General features: G+C 57.0%; 2 protein-coding genes across 2 annotated transcripts in view; one reads left to right on the top strand and one right to left on the bottom strand.

The window, feature by feature from the left end:
- SLC38A8 (solute carrier family 38 member 8) overlaps positions 1 to 12206 on the top strand; it is a 31387-nt gene extending 19181 nt beyond the window's left edge. The window contains exons 6-10 of the mRNA XM_032614863.1: positions 5004 to 5118; positions 6428 to 6575; positions 6956 to 7164; positions 8361 to 8412; positions 10783 to 12206. Coding sequence (XP_032470754.1) covers positions 5004 to 5118; positions 6428 to 6575; positions 6956 to 7164; positions 8361 to 8412; positions 10783 to 10876 — 618 coding nt within the window. The 3' untranslated portion in view covers positions 10877 to 12206. The remainder of the gene's footprint in view (positions 1 to 5003; positions 5119 to 6427; positions 6576 to 6955; positions 7165 to 8360; positions 8413 to 10782) is intronic.
- A 4178-nt stretch (positions 12207 to 16384) lies between these two features.
- The window catches only part of NECAB2 (N-terminal EF-hand calcium binding protein 2), a 38030-nt gene continuing 36318 nt past the window's right edge, over positions 16385 to 18096 (bottom strand). Inside the window, 3 exon segments of the mRNA XM_032614864.1 lie at positions 16385 to 16754; positions 17197 to 17288; positions 17737 to 17814. Of these exon segments, the coding sequence (XP_032470755.1) occupies positions 16726 to 16754; positions 17197 to 17288; positions 17737 to 17814 (199 nt within the window). The 3' untranslated portion in view covers positions 16385 to 16725.

The following is an 18096-nucleotide window of genomic DNA, read 5'->3' as shown; positions in this document are numbered from 1 at the left end:
CTCCTGGCAGGTGGCAACTGACTCCCTTGCTCCATTGTTTATTTTAGGAAAGATTTGCTTCTCTCCTAAAAACAACCACCTCCCCACCACGACAACAACAAACCCGCCCCCAGTGAAATCCAGTTCTCGAGGGAAAGTGGCTCGGGGTTGACAGTGTCTCAGCTTCGTAGCCTGAGCGGCTTCTTGCTGTGCTCACCAACCAGCTCCACTTTGTGTTTGTCAGCCTATGTTTTCTTTGAGAACCACTTTTTGGGGAAAAGAAAAGTCCTGAAACATTTCCGTTGCTCTTTTTTATAAATGAGTCTCTGTAGCGTTTCTGGGGCTTAGCAAGCCGCTTGCAGAATTTCTCACGTTTCTTCCTGCACACCCAATATTTTGAAAGATGGAAGGCGACGATTTTGTTGTCAACCGTTTGGATGTCGTTTAGCCAGTCCTCTCTCGGGTCCCCGAGCACCATATGGTGTAGCAGGCTCGCGCTGGGCAGGGGTGCGGGGTGCTTTCCAGATGCTTGTGAGGAGGTGCCCCCCTCACCTTTGCCTCGGCTCCCTCATCCCATTCTCCTAGCAACCGAGGCCTGGGCTGCCGTTTCCAGGGACACGAGATGCGGAGATGGGGGAGCTGGGAAAGGATGTGGATTGGAAGGCGGGGGTGGGGCAAAGGACTAGTTGCCGAGGCCGGGGATAGGGTTGCCAGGATCCAACTGGGGAGCATCTGGGGAGATCCTCAGAGAGAGACAGGGATCTGGGGGTGGGGGAACTAGGCGCAGGTGAAGGTGGAGGGGAGCCGGGTGAGGAGTGGCGCTGGGCTGGAGGGGCTGCTGTGCGGGGGAAGGCGTGGGCGGTCACCTGGCGTCATCGGGAGGTCGGGTTCAAACACACCGCTCCCCACAGACTTAGCAGCGGGGCACCCCGTCCAGCCTAAGCAGAGTCGGAAGGAGGGGCCTGGGGGAGCACGGGTTGTGGGTGCAGGCTCTGCTCCCAGACACCCTGGCCACACGCGGTACTTTTCCCTTGTTTGTGTTTTTTTAATTGAAGTATGATTGATTTACAACACCGTGTTAGTTTCAGATGTACAGCACAGCAATTCAGGTATATGTAGCTGAATATATACGCATATTCGTTTTCAGATTTTTTTTCCTTTAGAGGTTATTACAAAATATTGAGTATAGTTCCCTGTGTTACACAGGAGGTCCTTGTTGGTTATCTGTTTTATCCATCGTAGTGTGTATATGTTAATTCCAAACTCCTACTTTATCCCTCCCCCCATCCCCCTTTCCCCTTTGGTGACCATAAGTTAGTATTCTATGTTTGTGAGTCTTTTTCTGTTTTGGAAATAAGTTCATTTGTATCTTTTTTTTTTTTTTAGATGCCGCGTATAAATGATGTCATGATACTTGTCTTTCTTTGGCTTACTTCATTTAGTATGATAATCTCTAGGTCCATCCATGTTGCTGCAAATGGCATTATTTCATTCCTTTTTATGGCTGAGTAATATTCCGTTGTACATATGTACCACATCTTCTTTATCCGTTCATCTGTCAGTGGACATTTAGGTTGCTTCCATGTCTTGGCTGTTGTAAATAGTGCTGTAATGAACATTGGGGTGCGTGTATCTTTTCGAATTATGGTTTTCTCCATATATATGCCCAGGAGTGGGATTGTAGGATCATATGGTAGTTCTGTTCTTAGTTTTTAAAGGAACCTCCATACTGTTCTCCATAGTGCCTGTACCAATTTACATTCCCACCAGCAGTATAGGAGGGTTCCTTTTTCTCCACACCCTGTCCAGCATTTGTTATTTGTAGACGTTTTGATGACGGCCATTCTGACTGGTGTGAGGTGGTACCTCACTGTAGTTTTGATTTGCATCTCCCTAATGATTAATGATGTTGAGCATCTTTTCATGTGCCTGTTGGCCCTCTGTGTGTCTTCTTTCCCCTTGGTGTTTTTAAACGGCTTTGAGATACAACTTACGTGGCGTACAACTCACCCCTCTAACGTGTACAGTTCAGTGGTTTTTAGTATGTTCACAGAGTCGTGCAGCCAACGCCACCATCAATTTTACAACATTTTCATCACCTTCAAAAGAAACTTGTACTTATTACCAGTCACTCCCCATTCCCCTCTTGTTTCCCTCCTAGCCCCTGGCAACCACAGATTTTTTCTGTCTCTCTGGATGTGCCTGTGCTGGGCGCTTCATGTAAGTGGAATCATACAGTATATGGTTCTTTGTAGCTGGCTTCTTTCACTCGACGTGGTGTTTTGTTTTGTTTTTAATTTATATTTCTGGCCGCGTTGGGTCTTCGTTGCTGTGTGCGGGCTTTCTCTAGTTGCGGCGAGCGGGGGCTTCTCTTCGTTGCGGTGCGCGGGCTTCTCATTGCGGTGGCTTTTCTTGTTGTGGAGCACGGGCTCTAGGCGCGCGGGCTTCAGTAGTTGTGGCGTGCAGCCTCAGTAGTTGTGGCTCGCGGGCTCTAGAGCGCAGGCTCAGTAGTTGCGCACGGTCTTAGTTGCTCCGCGGCATGTGGGATCTTCCCGGACCAGGGCTCAAACCCATGTCCCCTGCGTTGGCAGGCATATTCTTAACCAGTGCGCCACCAGGGAAGTCCCACTCACCATGGTGTTTCTGAGGATCGTGCGTGTGGTACACGTGTCAGGACCGCGTCCCTTTTCACGGCTGAATGATATTGCACTGTTTGGAGAGTCCATAGCTTGTTTTCCCTTTCTTCAGCTGGTGGCCGTTTGGACCGTTTCCACTGCTTACCCACTACATGCTCCTCTGCCCCGCATCCCATCACGTAGTGAATAGTGAGCTTGCTATTGGCCAGTCAGCGTCCTGGATGCTGTCCCAGCAGGGCAGCCCTGCCCTCAGAAGCTTTATTTCCCGGCATAAGACCAAGAGAAACACAACCCAGGAGGCTTAGGAGAAACAGGAAGAAGGGCAGGGTCCCATCCTGCAACCACCAAGCATTCTCTCCCCCATGTCTGGGTTCCGGGGTATAGGAGGTGGGAACGTTGATCCTGAGTTCCACTGCTTGTTGGTTGAGGGCGTGTGTGCGTGTGTGTGTACGCGCACGTGCTTGCCCCAGGCTGGACGCCGCCTCTGTGGCTGGAATCGGGAGGCCTGAGGCTGGTGTGCCCCAGCCCCTCACAGTGGGCACTCCATGAGGGTGGGGACTGTGTGAGGCTGGTTGATGGGTACCCCACACTCGGAACAAGGGGCACTGATATAAGGACCTGAGTGTGGAGAGCTGGGGTTGGGTGCAGGGAGGCCTCGTGGCTGTAAGTGGGGCAAAGGGATGGATGATTGAGTAACCGCCGGAGTGCCCTTCACCCGTGGGCCAGGCTCTGTGCTGGGAATGAGGGAGGCAGGTGTGTCTGACACCACATACCTGACAGACGCTGAACCAGCAAACCCAGATGTGCTCACATGGGGGGCGTGAGAGCAGAACTCAGCCAGCTGGGGAGGAGGGCTTTCCTAAAGGCTGAGTAGAAGCTGGCTGGATCAGGAGACATCGCAGGCAGAGCACACAGCATGGGCAAAGGCCCTGAGGCAGCGAAGAGGGACCATGGTGGGCTGAGCTCGGTGGGCGAGGGGAGCAGGGCTCTCGAGCCTGGGGAGTGGGCAGGCATGGACGGTCATCCTGTTGGCTTTGATCAGAAGTGAGTAAATGGATGTGGTGGTGGGAACCCTGCCCCAGGAGCCTGGGAAAATCCCAGAACTCATAGGGCACATCCAGATACAGCAGCACCTCTCACCCCTGGCTGCTCATCAGGGTCTCCTGGGCTGCTGATAAAACACCGCTGCCCAGGACCTGCCCCAGATAAGTAAAGTCCACATCACAGGTGGGCTCCTGGCATTGGCTACATGTATTTTATATTTTTAAAACTTTGACCATGTGGGCTTCCCTAGTGGCGCAGTGGTTGAGAGTCCGCCTGCCGATGCAGGGAACGCGGGTTCGTGCCCCGGTCCGGGAGGATCCCACATGCTGCGGAGCGGCTGGGCCCGTGAGCCATGGCCGCTGAGCCTGAGCGTCCGGAGCCTGTGCTCCGCAACGGGAGAGGCCACAACAGTGAGAGGCCCGCGTACAGCAAAAAAAAAAAAAAAAAAAAAAAAAAAAAAAAAAAAAAATTGACCATGTGATACAGTACGTAGGAAGTATATAAATCATAAGTATGTGTACTCCCATGAAACCATCACCCCGATGGGGATATAGAACATCGTCCGCACCCCTGGAATGTTCCCTCAATAGCACCACCCCACCCCACTATTCTGCCCTCTGTCACCACAAACGGTAACTCTCAACTGAGGGTGATTTTGCCCCCTAGGGGACATTTGGCAATGTCTGCAGACATTTTTGATTGTCACACCTGTGGGGGAGGCTCCTGGCATCTAGTGGGTTGGGGCCAGGGGACGTGATCCGCATCCCGCCATACACAGGACAGTCCCCAAGCATGAACAATGATGCGGTTGAGAACCCTGTCCTGGCTTGTTTGGCTTGTAACTTGAACTTCACGTACGTGGAAATGTTCTTCTTTGGCGTCTTTTGCTCCACGTTACAGCTGCAGGGCTCTCTGTGTTGAGGTGTGCAGTTGTGTTCACCCCTTTTCAGTGCCGTGTAGTATTCTACACATGAATATCTGACGACTTCTACCTTCTGCTCTTGGTGGGCATTTGGGTTGTTACCCATGTTTTGGGACACTGATACTTTTTTTTTTTTTTGCATTTTAAAAAATATTTTATTTATTTATTTTTGGCTGTGTCGGGTCTTAGTTGCGATGCTCGGGATTTTTGTCGTGGCACACGGGCTTAGTTGCCCTGCAGCATGTGGGATCTTAGTTCCCTGACCAGGGATTGAACCCATGTCCGTCCCCTGCATTGGAAGGGGGATTCTTTACCACTGGACCACCAGGGAAGTCCCAAGACACTGAGACTTTTTAGATGGCGCCAGGTGATTCTAGCGCCCAGCTGGCTCCACTCCCGTTGACCCTGCTGCTCCCTTGCAGTGTCACGAAGCTGCCGTGTCCATCTACTGCAGTATGCACCACCAGAGTCTCGGGCACTGGGCCCTCGTCTCCGTGCTGTCCTTGCTGGCCTGCTGCCTCGTCTACTCGCTGACAGGTAAGGCCCGCACGGGGTGCCCGGGACCTGGGTGCGGAGCAGTGGGAGAAACCGGGATAATCACAAGTGTGTATGGAGACCCTACCGCGTCCTGGGTGCAGTGCTAAGTGGTTTGACTGCCTGTGCTGCTTTTGTCCCTAACACCCCCAGGAGAGTCCACAATTCATAGCGGAGGCCACTGAGGCTCAGAGGGTTGCCATGGCTTGTCCAGGGTCTCCCAATTAGACGTGGCAAAGCTGAGATGCAAACCCTGGCCTGTCTGTCTCCTAAGCCCCTGCTCTTCACGCCCCATGCCCCTGCCTGCCCGTCTCGTGGGATGGCGTCAGTGATGGCTGTGCGTCAGTGATGGCTGTCGGAGCATTAGATCCAGGCAGTGGTTTACAGAACACTCTCTTGGATGCACTGGGTTTCACCGTCCACACGCTGCCACAGGAGGGTCTTCAGAGGTGACAGAAGTGTGGCTCAGAGAGGGGCTGTACCACACCCGAGGTCCCACGGCACATCCGGTGCACAGCCCAGGGCCCGGGCTCAGGCTGACTACTGGCCACTTTCCTCCAGCCCAGCAGCCCTTTCTTTCGTCAGCCTATCAGAGTCTCTGATTCAGGGAGCTCTTGGGCTCCCACAGATGTGTCAGGGGCCTTGGACACTTGCTGGGTGACTTCTGTCTAGCAGGGGAGGTCTCTCTCATTCTGTGGCCCCTGAGTTGGACCCGGTGATTGAGAGTCTCCTTCAGATGGTCCAGGGCCAGCAGGATCCTGGGACTGGAGAAAAACCAAAGCAAACCACAGCTCTTGGTCAGCGATGGATGTCTCAGGACCGGGCAGGTGACGTGGAGGCCGAGAGGCAGTGCTGGGTTGTAGGGTAGGGACCTATCTTCTGCTGTAATGAGCTGTGTTATTCCACACAGTTGTTGACACCTTGGGTCTTGATTTTTCCCGTCAGGAAAATGGGCGCACTGACAGCTTCTTTCTCTAGGTGCTCTAAGGGTGGGGTGGACAGGGCACGAAAAGCATTGTTCAGACTGCTTCCAGTCAGTCCACGCCCACGAGGGGGTGACTTGTACGGGTGCCGTGAGCTGTTTGGAAGAAGGACAAGGGACAGTTTTGCCCAGCAGGAGTTTGAGTCAGAAGGACCAGGATCCTGTAGACTGAGGACAGGAAAGCCCTGGGAGATTCTAGAACTTTCTGTCAGCTCCTAGGGGAAACCTTAGCAGCGGCAGATCTGGGTGCTGTCTGCGTGTCGGAGTTGAGGTGGGGGGACAGCATTTTTCTAATCAGCTCTCTTGTGTTCCCCCCTTTACCCTTCACAGGCGTGTACGGCTTCCTGACTTTTGGGACAGACGTTTCTGCTGACATCCTGATGTCCTTCCCAGGCAACGACGGGGTCATTATCGTCGCCCGGGTCCTCTTCACTGTGTCCATCGTGACTGTCTACCCCATCGTGCTCTTCCTGGGGAGGTGAGGCCAGCTCGTGGGACATGGTTCAGTGCAGAGCATAGCACCCGTCGAAAATTAGCACGTGCCAGGCACCACGCCAGCCCATGTGGCGTGGGGACTGTCTTCACCTCCGTTTCCTAGAGGAGGAGACGGGCAGGGGAGTCAGGTGGTTTGGCCAGCGTCGCCCAGCTGGTGTCAGGACTGGAGGCTGGCCCCCGGAGCTTGGCGGCCCAATGTGGCCCCGCCCTGTCGGCTCCCCATGTGCGGCGGGGGTTCCCGGGGAGTGAGCCCTGCCGGTGTGCAGGGCAGTGGTGGGGAGCACTCTGGGGCATCCAGTGGTGGGCGAGTGCAGGGCTACAGTCCCCGGGAGCCCGTGGGAGCCCATAGCGCGTGGCCTCCAGGTCAGTGATGCAGGATTTCTGGAGGAGGGGCTGCTGCTGGGTGTGTGGGCCCCAGCGCCTGGCCGAGCCCTCGGGGCCATGGGTCCGGATGTTGCTGACCGTCCTGTGGGTCACTGTGACGCTCGCCATGGCCCTGCTCCTGCCCGACCTCAGCGAGATCACCGGCATCATCGGTGGCGTCAGCTCCTTCTTCATCTTCATCTTCCCAGGTGAGGGCCGTGTGTGGGGGGTGGGAGCCCACGAGGAGGGATGGCTCCCGCCCTGTTTACTGGGCCAGGCGCGGGGGGCCGGGGCTTCGCACACCTTCCCTCATTTAACATCTCAGTGGGCGTGCTGTTATCAACCCAGCCTACAGATGGGAAGACGGAGGCCCTGAGGCCTCCTGGGTGGAATAGCTAGCATGTAGCGGGGCCGAGTCAGCCTCACAGCCTTGTCTACCCTCCCGCTGCTGCCACTCACTGTCGGATTTCATTTAATATTTTCAATGATATGAAACTCCTGTGGTTGAAAGGTGCCCCACAAACATCTTCCTCCTTGTCCCCCAATCTGGGAGGCAAACACAGTTTCCATGATGGATGGGTTCCTAGGAAACCTTCCCAGTGTTAGTGAGTGATGATGTGAAATTCCAGCCAAATTGGCCTGAGGGTTATCCCGGCCTGGCAGACCCAGGGTGGCCAAGGCTAGGGGCTTCCGGAGAAGGGGAAGCACTGCAGGGGCAGAAACCCCAGATCCTGCGGCCCCTGGCCCTGGGAAGCGCTCTCAGACACGAGTGATGGGGTCCGAGTGCCTCACCACCTCCCTTGGCTTCCTGCCCCCGCTGGCCAACCACCGTCTAGGGCGGATGGACCAGTGATGCTGTGTCTTGAACACACAGTATGGGTTGGGAGTCCATGTCCTGGGTGGGGCCTTGTAGCTCTAGCTGTTTCCCGTGCTGGAAAGGACGGGCCAGGATAGGCTTGGCAGCGGGGAGATCCACAGGATCTTTAGGTAGAGCTGTCTGGCTTCAAATCTCAGTAGCACGATTAAAAAAGAAAAAAAAAAAATGACAGAAAGAAAAAAATAACAAAGGCAGCTGGTAGTTGTCAAAGGCGTCCCAGGGGTGAGGCCCCGAGTCTGGCCCTGACCCACTGCATCTCATCGGAGATGTGAGTGTGTGCTGTTGTTGTCACTGGAGAGGCCAAGGTGTTAGGGGGTGTCGAGCGGGGACCCCACAGTGGCGCCATTAGCCACCATTCGGTGCCCACTCTCCAGGGGCAGGGTGAGCCTGCGGGGCCACTTTGGGCAAAGGCCCTGGCAGCCTCTCGGGTCCCTGGGGACTGCTGGGTGTTGGTTGAGCCCTTGCGAGCTCGGGGCTGCTTTGGGTTCAATAACGAAGAGCTGGTGCGACCCCGTGTCTCCTCTGCAGGTCTGTGCCTCATTTGTGCCATCAGCGTGGAGCCCGTCAGACCCCGAGTTAAGTAAGTGTGTGCACGTGAGGGTGTCGACTCTAGCGTGTGCGGGGCTCAGCGGGAGGGGCGTGTGAAGGCTGCTCGCCTGCCGGGTCCTGCGTGTGAGGGAACTGCAGGCCAGGCCGGGAGGGGGGCCTTGTCCACACAGCGGGGCGGGGGGGGAGCGGCTGAGCCGGGGCTCCATCCCAGGCCAGCACACCGCGCCCTGTTCAGTCCATGCGCGACCGTCCTTGCACTCCGAGCGCTGTGGTCTCTGCTTGGAGCTTTATGCGATTTGGGGTCTTCCCGGCGTCTTGAGGCCCAAGTCGTGTGTGCTTCCCCATCCTGAACTCAGACCCCGGGCAGGGTGGGTACAGGCTGGTCCTGTTGCCCCACAGATCCCTGAGTTCCGGAGGCCGTGGGCTCCCCCATGCACCAGGGCAACACGTTCTGTTAACAGGACGGCAGGTCCTGGTTGGATGATGCCTCAGTGCTGGGCCCCACGCTCAGCCCCTTTACTCCTTCCTCTCCCTGCGATGCTGGGATATTTCCATCCCAAAGACGAGGAGGCAGAAACCAACCCACAGGCAGGTGGCGAGTAGGGCAGAGCTGGGGCTCAACTCTGGCCAACTGGACGCGGGGCCCAACGCTTACCCCCTCCCTGCTCCACGTTGCTGGTTAGACAAGACAGTTTGGACCATCCCTTTTTTCAGCGGAGTACCCTCCGCTGGGTCGGCCTGTGGTGTGACTTGGACCATGTACTCTGCCACAGAGGCGCCCAGTTGGACCCCGCTGAGAGAGAGAGTGTGTGCACGGGTGATGGGCCAGAGCTCAGCTGGTGCCAGGGACCCGGGAGTCTGTGCAGATCCTGTTCACATTTCACAGATGTGAAAACTGAGGCCAAGACGGCTAGAGAGGACACTAGTAGCTTTCTAGGGCTGCTCGTGGCTTAAATCAACAGAAATGTATTTTCTCCCAGTTCTGGAGGCCAGAAGTCCAAAATCATGGTGTCAGCAGGGCCCCGCGCCCTCTGCAAGCTCTTGGGGGGATTCCATTCTGTGCTATTTCCTGCTTCTGGTGGCTCCAGGTGGTCCTTGGCTTGTGGCCTCATCACTCCCATCCCTGCCTCTGTCCTCACACAGCGTCTCCCTTGTGTCTGTGTCTCAAGTCTCCGTCTGCTTCTCTCCTCTGAGGATACCTGTCATTGGGCTTAGGGCCCACCCCCAGTCCTGGTGATCTCATCTCCAGATCGTTAACTTCATCACATCCGCAAAGACCCTATTTCCAAATGAGGTCGTGTTCACAGGTTCCAGGTGGATGTGAATTTGGGGGACCACCATTCAGCCCAGTACAGATTCTCTTATGTCACAGCAGCCGTGAACTTGGGGCCCACTTGCAGCCTCTCTTTCCCCTTCGTCCAGCCACATGGAGCCCGAGCTTGGTCTTCCCACAGCGGCAGGCCTGGCTGGGCTCCCCTCTGGGTTGAGAAGCATTTTTCTGGGCATCTCTAAAGCTGACTTGGGCTTAGCGCCAGCCCCGGTTGCCTGGGGGCCTCCTACATGGTTCTTTCCCTGTAGCGCCCTTTCAAGTCTTGCTGCTTCTGTGTGGTGCCTCAGTCCAAGTTCACGGCAGCTGTTACTGATGGGCTTTAAAGATATTTTTAATCCTAGCGCTGCTTTAGGGCTTCCTGATCCATCAAAGCTGCCCCGAGGAGCCAGCAGCCCCGTCACGTTTACCTCTCTCCCCGCTTTCAGGCAGGCGGGTGTTTACGGCACCGAGCTGCCGCTCCGCCACGCTGCGTAACTGGAGATGGTCTTTCCATGACAATGGATCCTTGTGGCCTTTGTTAACGGGCCAGAAATATCCCTATCATTTCATGGGAATCTTATGATCGTGGCTCTTGCCTCACTGTCTGCACCGTCTCTCCCGGTTACGTTATGAAGCCTGTGGATGTGGTCTCGTGACCACCAGTTCCAGCTACCTCTGTCCCCTCCTCCGTGGCCCCCCAGCCGCTGTTCCCATCTGTGTGACCTAGGGCTTTCTTCTCCTTCCTCACTTTCGGGGGTGTTAACCCCCTAAAGAAAAGAAGTGGAAGAGAAGGGAGTTTGAAACTAGTGTCTCCCTCCCCCTATTTCTTTGTCTTTGATAAAATATTGGGAAGGAACGAGGTTATGAAACAACAGATTGGGTGAGAGTTGTTTTTTTTTTTCAACTGCATGGGTACTTTATTTCCTGTTGTCTCAGAAACCCATCCCTACAGGTAAAGGAGGGTAACCTGAATTTTTTCCAAATTGGGACTCTACTAGGCTTCACATCATAAGTTTTCTACATGTGTTTGGCTTGTCTGTGCAGAACTCCAGAAGAAGAGCGCGTGTTGACGTGAGTTTGTTGACTTGGCAGGTGCTTCCTGGAGGCCTGGGGGGTGGTCTCCGTGCTCGTCGGCACCTTCATCTTCGGGCAGAGCACGGTGGCGGCTGTCATGGAGCTGCTCTGAGGGGCGGCCCGCGGCCGAGCGGGATGGGGTCTCCACGGCTGCCCTGGTCCGGCTGCCTGCATCCAGCCGTGAGACCGATGTTCATCATAAAGATGCTGGAGAAACGGACACGTTCTGCCTTCCCAGGCTGCTCATTTGGGCTTCTTCTGGTTCTCAGGGTTTCTGGTGCAGTGGTGAGGAGTTTCTTAGTGTCCTGGGCCTGCCCTGCAAGTGACCACAGACTGGGGGCTTCTGGCAACAGCAGTGCATTCTCTCACAGTCTGGAGGCTAGAAGTCTGAGATCAAGGTGTGGGCGGGGCTGGCACCCTCCCTCTGCAGGCTCTAGGGGGACGGTCCCTCCTGCCTCTTCCGGCTTCTGCTGGTTGCTGGCCATCCTTGGTTCTCCTTGGCTTGTGGCTGGATGCGTCCAATTTCTGCCGCCTCCCTCACGTGGCCATCTTCCCTATGTATCTGTCTCAATTTCCCTCTTACAGGGCTCACCCTAATTCAGTATGGCTTCATCTTAATTACTTAATTGGGATCTGCAAATATCCTATTTCCAAATAAGGTCACATTCACGGTTTCCAGAGGTTAGGGCTTAAACTGTGTCCCCCAGAAAAATAAGTTAAACCCATAATTGGGAGGCAGGTGCTGAGGCCCAGAGAGCCCTGCTTTGGGGTGCTGAGATCAAAGACACGAGGCAAGGGCATTGCTCGGTGGGTGAGAGCCCAGAGGGCATTTGGGGCGGCATCCGTTGGGGATGGCAGTGCCACGGCATGGGGGAATGCCCAAGGAGATGCGTACCCAGAGCTGGCCACACAGCCTGTGCTTGGTCTCGCTCCAGTTGGGGGGGGGGACCCGAGGAGAGCCCCCGCCCCTTCCGCTGGCTGGACCTGAAGAGCCTGGAGGCCAAGTGCGCTGTCTGCTCCATGATTCCCTCCCCGATCCGGGGGTGAGGAACCACGCCTGGAGCTGCGGCCGAGGGGGCAGGGATCTGCCCACGGCCGGGGAGGAGAGGAGGACGGGGCCAGGGGCTCCCGCGTCGCTGTCCCCGGCACTGACCCTGCCCAGGGCCCGGCAACCCCTGGATGGATGTTGCTGGATTCAGGCCGCTCTTCCTCTGCCCTGGGACATCTGCCAGGAGCCAGCAGTGCCAGAGCCTGCATGGGCTGACGTCCTTTAGACACCTCCCTCCAGGTAGGCAGCAGCCGGGCCTTGTTTGTTATCTCGTGTCACGTGTGTGTGAGGCTGATGGTGATGGAACTGTTAGAGTTTGTTTATTTCCAGTTTATCCACCTGTATTAACTTTGTTTTTTTGAGATGTAATTCACGTACCACGTGGTCCACCCTTTTAAAGTGTACAGTTCGGTGTGCGTTAGACGTGCAGAGTGGTGCAGCCATCACCAGTATCCAATTCCCGCACACGTTTATCACCCCCAAAGGAACCCAGGACCCGTTAGCCTTGACTCCCTATTCCGCCCTCTCTCCGGTTCCCTGTAACCATGGATCCGCTTTCTGTCTCTAGGGATTTGCCCATTCTGGACTTGCTACGTGAATGGACGCATACAATATGTGGCCTTTTGTGTCTGGTTCCTTTGACTTAGCGTGATGTTTTCAAACTCGCCCATTTTCCAGGTGAGGCAACTGAGGCTTGGGAAACTCAAGGCCGCCTGTCGCGTGAGGTGCAGAGTTGGGTTGGGACTGATTTGGGGTTAAATTCCATTGTCCATTTTCTTTCTGCTCCTAGGAGTGGCCAAGGCGGGTGGGAACTAGTTGACCCAGGGGGTGGGGATGGGGCCCCTGCCCCCCAGTGCCCTGGCTGTTGGCGGAGACTCTGACCCAGTGAGGGGGACACGGGCCCCTTCTCCAAGTGCTCGCTGACCAGCCCCACCACGGCCTGCCACACCCTGCAGGGGCCACAGCGTCCTCCTGGACGAGGGTCTCAGAACAGGCACATGGGAGGGCAGAACTGACTTCCGGGAGCATGTATCACCCCGGAGCTGGCAGCGGGTTTGGATGGTCCAAGACTTATCATCTACACCCTGTGTGCTTGGTACTGTGCTGCTGCCCAGGAAGGGTGGGCTGTGATAGGACCCTTCACGGAGGGTCCTTCACGGAGGGTCCTGGGTAAGAACGAAGCATGGCGGGTAAGGGTCGTGCCCAAAAGAGAGGCAGTGTATGAAGTGGCTGTGGGGTTGGACTGGTTGTGAATACTTTCTGCCATTTACTTAAGATTTGGAAAGTTCATGAGCCTCCTCTAAGAATCAATTTCCCCACCAGCAAAACAGAGCAGCCTTACTGTGTGTGAGGCAATGTGGGCTTACGGTGTGAGAACTAAAGGTGATCATGTACTTACAGCAGCGGGTGGGGGCACCCAAGCAATGGTAGTTTTATTTCCAGAAAAGCTAGGTTGGGAGTATGAGGAGGTGAACACTGAGCTTCCTGGCAGCTAAGGGGAAAAGGGAAATAGGACCACAGGGCTTACGCCAAAGCTGGAAAGCGCCTCAGGGAGGTGGTGGCCTGGCACTAATACGAAGCAGAGATGAGGGTGGGGCTCTTGCAGGGATGACAGGTGTCACCCCTGGGTACGATCGTTTCCATCTCTGACAGGTGGAGGGGATTCTCATAGGACTGAGCCTCAGATCGGCTATGATCACGCAAGGACGTGATGCACAGAAATGCAGGCTGGGATGCCGCCCTCTGTCGTCTGAGCTCGTGAGGCAGGTATGATCATCTCCCGGACTGACCTCCTCCAGCCGCGAGCGCCTCCCCCTGGTTCGGGATAGCAGCTGGAGGACGGAGGGGCTCAAGCGGCGTGCTTGAGGTGAGGGTGGTGGCACAGGGCTCTGAGCACGGGCTCTGGGTCTGGAACATCGGAGCTGACTCCGCCTGCCATTTACCGGCCCTGGCTCCTTGGCCAGGCTCCGTCCCCGCTCTAAACAGCCCTTGTCCTCAGGTTGCTGACCCAGGAAAACCTCCGTGAGTGCTATTCTTAGCCTCAGTGTCCTTCCTGGGACCTGGGTCAGCACCTCCTCCTTCCTCCTCCTTTCCTCCCTTCTCCAGCCCTTGGTTCCCATCCTGTTTGTTCCCCTCTAAAACGAAACTGAGGGCAGCCCCTCGCTCCCAGCATAGCCATGGGGGTGAGCTCAGCCTGTCTCAGGATCCCGGTCAGTGGTGACACGTGTGCTTGAGTGCAGAGACCCTCCTGTCTCAAGGGACAGCTGTGAATGGGCGGCTCTGAGCAGCATGGGCTACAGGGGGTCCGAGTGTCCTGGAGGTGCCCTTCCAGTGGCTCTAGGTGCCCCCAGGTGATGCACGGGGACCGCAGCAGCCCAGTATCTGAGGGGTTGCCTCTGTCGCACCCAGGATGGCGGCCACATGCCTCCCGTGGAAGGCTTGGGTTTTGAACGGGACTCGGCAAGGGACCCAGATGCTGAACATCTGCTTGAGCAGGTGAGTTGTGTGATTTTTTTTAAAAATGAGATTCACGTAACATAAAGTTAACCATTTTGAAGTGCACGCTGCAGGGGCACTGGGTACCTCCGCACTGGCACACAAGCACCTCCTCCATCGCTTCCCCAGCAGTAAGCCCCCCGGCAACCCCTCCATTTCCATAGACTGAACTCTTCCAGACGTGTCGTGTGCACGGCATCGTGCAGATGTGGCCTTCCGTGACCGGCTGCTTTCACTCAGCACAGGGTGTGTAAGCGTCGCCCGTGTTGGGGCCGCGGGGTCAGGACTTCGTTCCTTTTTATGGCTTTATCACGATCCACTGCATGGACAGACCTGGGTTTTGTCCATTGGTCCACTGATGTTTTCTACCTTCTGGCTCGTGTGACTAAGCTGCGGTCACAAGTGCTTGCTTAAGTGCCTCAATTCTTTTGGGCCTGGTATATACCCGGGGGCGGGGAATTTCTCGGTCACGTGGTATTTCCATCTTTAACTGTTGGGGGAACCGGACTGGGATCTGACCGTGTTAATCCGGAGCCGTTCCTCTGCACCTGTCTCTGCTGTGTGCGAGCTGGTTAGAGCACAGCACTGGGGGCAGACAGCTGCTCTGAGAGCTGCTCTGGGTTTTGGATGAAGCAGTGCCACGTGGCTGTGTGACCTCTGCTGAGCTGCTTGCCCTTGGGTGTCGGTTTCCCTACCTGCGGACCCCAGGATGACGCAGGAAAGTGCCTCGCACTGGAGGGTAAAGTAAGTGGAGGCTCTTATCCCTTTTAGGGTTGATGTTTGTTCTCTTCAGAGCCTATTCCACCCACTCGGAATCTGAGGAGGTGCTTAAGTGCCCGTGGGTGCAGTCAGCTCCGAGCCTACAAGAGGCGAGAGCTGGGGCAGAGGGTCACGGGCCCAGAGGGCGGGCTTCCTCAGTTGTGCCTCCAAGAGCCCCCACCCCCTGAGATTATTTTTTGTAAAACAGCCTGGAACGGTAGGGTGGGGTGAGGTGCCGCTGTCAGCAGGACCTCCTGCAGTGGCCTTCTCGTGAGCCAGGCAGTTCTTAATCGTCAAAGGGAGGGGTCTTCTCCCCACTTCACATATGAGAAAACAGACGCTGAGTGCAAGGATGCTGACATGTTCAGCCGGGATGTGCATTTTACGCTTCCAACAAGCCCCCATGATTTCACTGGGCACCGCGGCCCAGGTCCAGGCCCTTTCTCTCTCTCCTCCTCCCCTGGCTCCCCAGCAGCCCCCTCCCTACCTGCCCTCCTTTCCGCCCTGCTGTGGGAAAGGGAGGCATGGCTCTCTTGTCCCTTGGGACTTTTGTGTATTGTCTCCTGCGCCGTGGCCAGGGAAGTTTACGTGGTTCCAGCGTCAGACTTGAAATCACCTGTAAGTCTAGGGTCTTCTGGCTTGTTGGAACAGGGTGTGCAGTCAAGGATCGACTGTGTCCAGGGAGGTCTGGCTTTTGCCCTCGGCTCTTAGGAGGTGATGAACCTCTAGGACCTTGGAAAGTCCTGACACGTGTATCTTTGTTTACCTGGGGCCACTTGGGATCAGCCTGACCTCCACAGGGGCTGGAGGCTAGGTCAGCCAGAGCCACCCCCCAGTGCAAACTCTGAAGGTGAGCTTCCCTGGCTGGCAGTTCCCTATGCGTAATGAATGTCACAGGGCAGCTCTGGGAGAAAGAACCAGGTGCTGTCTGCAATGCACTTGTCAGTCACTGGGAAGGGACAACCCTAAGCTTGGTCCCTCTGGGACCCTCCGCCGTGCTGAGTTCAGTCTGTATGCTTTTGCTGCCCTAATCCGTTAACCGCGAGTAGAATGGCTTGGCTGAGTTCCGAGAGGCCTTCTGGTGAATTACCGAGCAGAGGGTGGTCGTGGGGAACCCCCCCCCCCCCCGCCCCTCGCAACAGGCGTGAACTTGTTTGTCAAGATACATACCTCAGAGGCATCACTTCCACTTGACAGATAAGACAGCTGAGGCGACTTGGTTCAGGTTTCAGGGCTAATAAGGGGCTTCACGCGCCCGCTGTCATCTACTAGAAAATGGGAAACAAACACGCGGCCGTCCCCAACGCTAGTTTATTTATTGGGTGCCTGTCCCGGGCGGCTGTTTGCCTAGCAGGGCACTGGCTACATGGGGGTCTACCGCCGCCTGCGGGCTCGGCCCGGGCCTGGGGGGGCACTACAGGGTCCCAGCTCCTCGCTGGAGGAGGAGGGGAGAGAAGGGTGAGGGGCGAGCCCGGCTGAGGACGTGGGGGCTGGTCCTGTGTGGCCATGCGCTGGGGGCGGGGGAGTGCCGGGGCGGGGGTTCGCCTTCACTTCAACCAGCGGGAATAGACCTTCTTCGACTGAAAAGACAGCTCGTATACCACAGTTTCTAGAAAAGAGTGCACGTCCTTCATCCGAGGGAGCAGGGCGGCAGGGGCTCAGTCGCGACCCAGGGTGCACCAGGCAGCTGGAGAGGAGGGAGGGAGACGCGTCAGGGGGAGGAGGCTGCAGCGGCCCCTCCCCCCTCCGGGCCAGAGAGCCCTGCCGCTCCTCTGCCAGTGCCAATTCTGTGCCAGGTGGGCGGCAGGGGGCGCCGTGGGGAGGTGGGGGCACAAAGCCAGGGGCCGGGCCCTACGAAGGGCACAGAGGTGCTTGTCCTGGGGGCAGATCACGTGCCCATGGAGGGAATGGCAGTCTGGCTGGGCTCAGGGCCCTGGCCTTGGGCGTGGCCCTGAGGCCCGGCCTCCCTGCCTTGTCTAGGACCCCCTCTGGTGGACGACACTTCCTGGCAGCTAAGGGAACAGAAGAGTCTAGGGTGGTTTGGGCCTCAGCTCAGCCGTTTCTACCGGGCCCGGGCCCGTGGCGTCCCCGCTCCCTCTGTAGCTGGTCCAGGCCCTCCTCCCCGCTACCTGGCACGGAGATCCGGGAGAGGGCCTCGGGCTGGCTCAGCGTGTCCACCTTGACGTGCCGGAACGCCTTGCACACGGGGCTCTGCAGGTGCCTGCAACGCAGGGGGCCGCCCGTTAGCTCTCGGGGCCCACACCCCAGTCAGCCAAGCTCGGGGCTCAGAGCCCTGGTGCGAAGGTGGGGCCGGGGGCACAGGCTGGCTCTTGCCTCCCCATGAGCAACCTTCACTGAGAGAACTTTCTGGATTTTTATCCTTGGGCAGCAGTTTTGAAACAGGAGCAACCCTGGCCTCTGCTCCCAGGGCTGGTCAGGAGCCCAGATTCTCAGGTCCAGCCTGAGAAACGCCACCTCCAAGTGGATTGAGGCCCAGCCGTCTGAGCGGTGGATGCCGCTGGAACCCCGACTCTTCACCCTCCCCGCCAAGGAGCCTCTGGGACAAGGAAGGGCCTGGAAAGGGGGCCGGGGCAGGTCCCCGCCCCCCGTCCCACCACCTAACCCCCGACCGAGGGCTGACACTAGACAACGTGCGTGGCCAGGCCTACATCTTCCACTCCTCCTCTGTCTCCCAGAACTCGTAGACCACGAAGGTGACGCCGTCCGCCAGCCTCACGGCCGCGATGCTGCAAAAGGAGAGAGACCAGACTCGGTGGCTGCCGGCCTGCTTGCTCCCCGCTGGGGTGCACACAGGGCCACACGGCCCCCAGACAGGGCCTCCCCTGAGCCAGGCTCGGGGCTGCCCGAAGACCCTGGAAACGTGAGGCTGGCAGAAGCTGCAGCAGCCGGGGGTGGTGACAGGCCCGCAAGGCAGCCTGTCACCCCCCGAGGCTGCTCTCAGTAAGACGCTCCCTTTCTGCTCAGGCCCCCCCCCCCCCCCCACCGAACCCTCCAGGACCAGCCACTAG

Source organism: Phocoena sinus, chromosome 19, assembly GCF_008692025.1.
Source record: "Phocoena sinus isolate mPhoSin1 chromosome 19, mPhoSin1.pri, whole genome shotgun sequence".
Classification (NCBI taxonomy): Eukaryota; Metazoa; Chordata; class Mammalia; order Artiodactyla; family Phocoenidae; genus Phocoena; species Phocoena sinus.
Note: the sequence above shows the minus strand (reverse complement) of the source record. Positions and strands in the feature narration are given on the sequence as shown.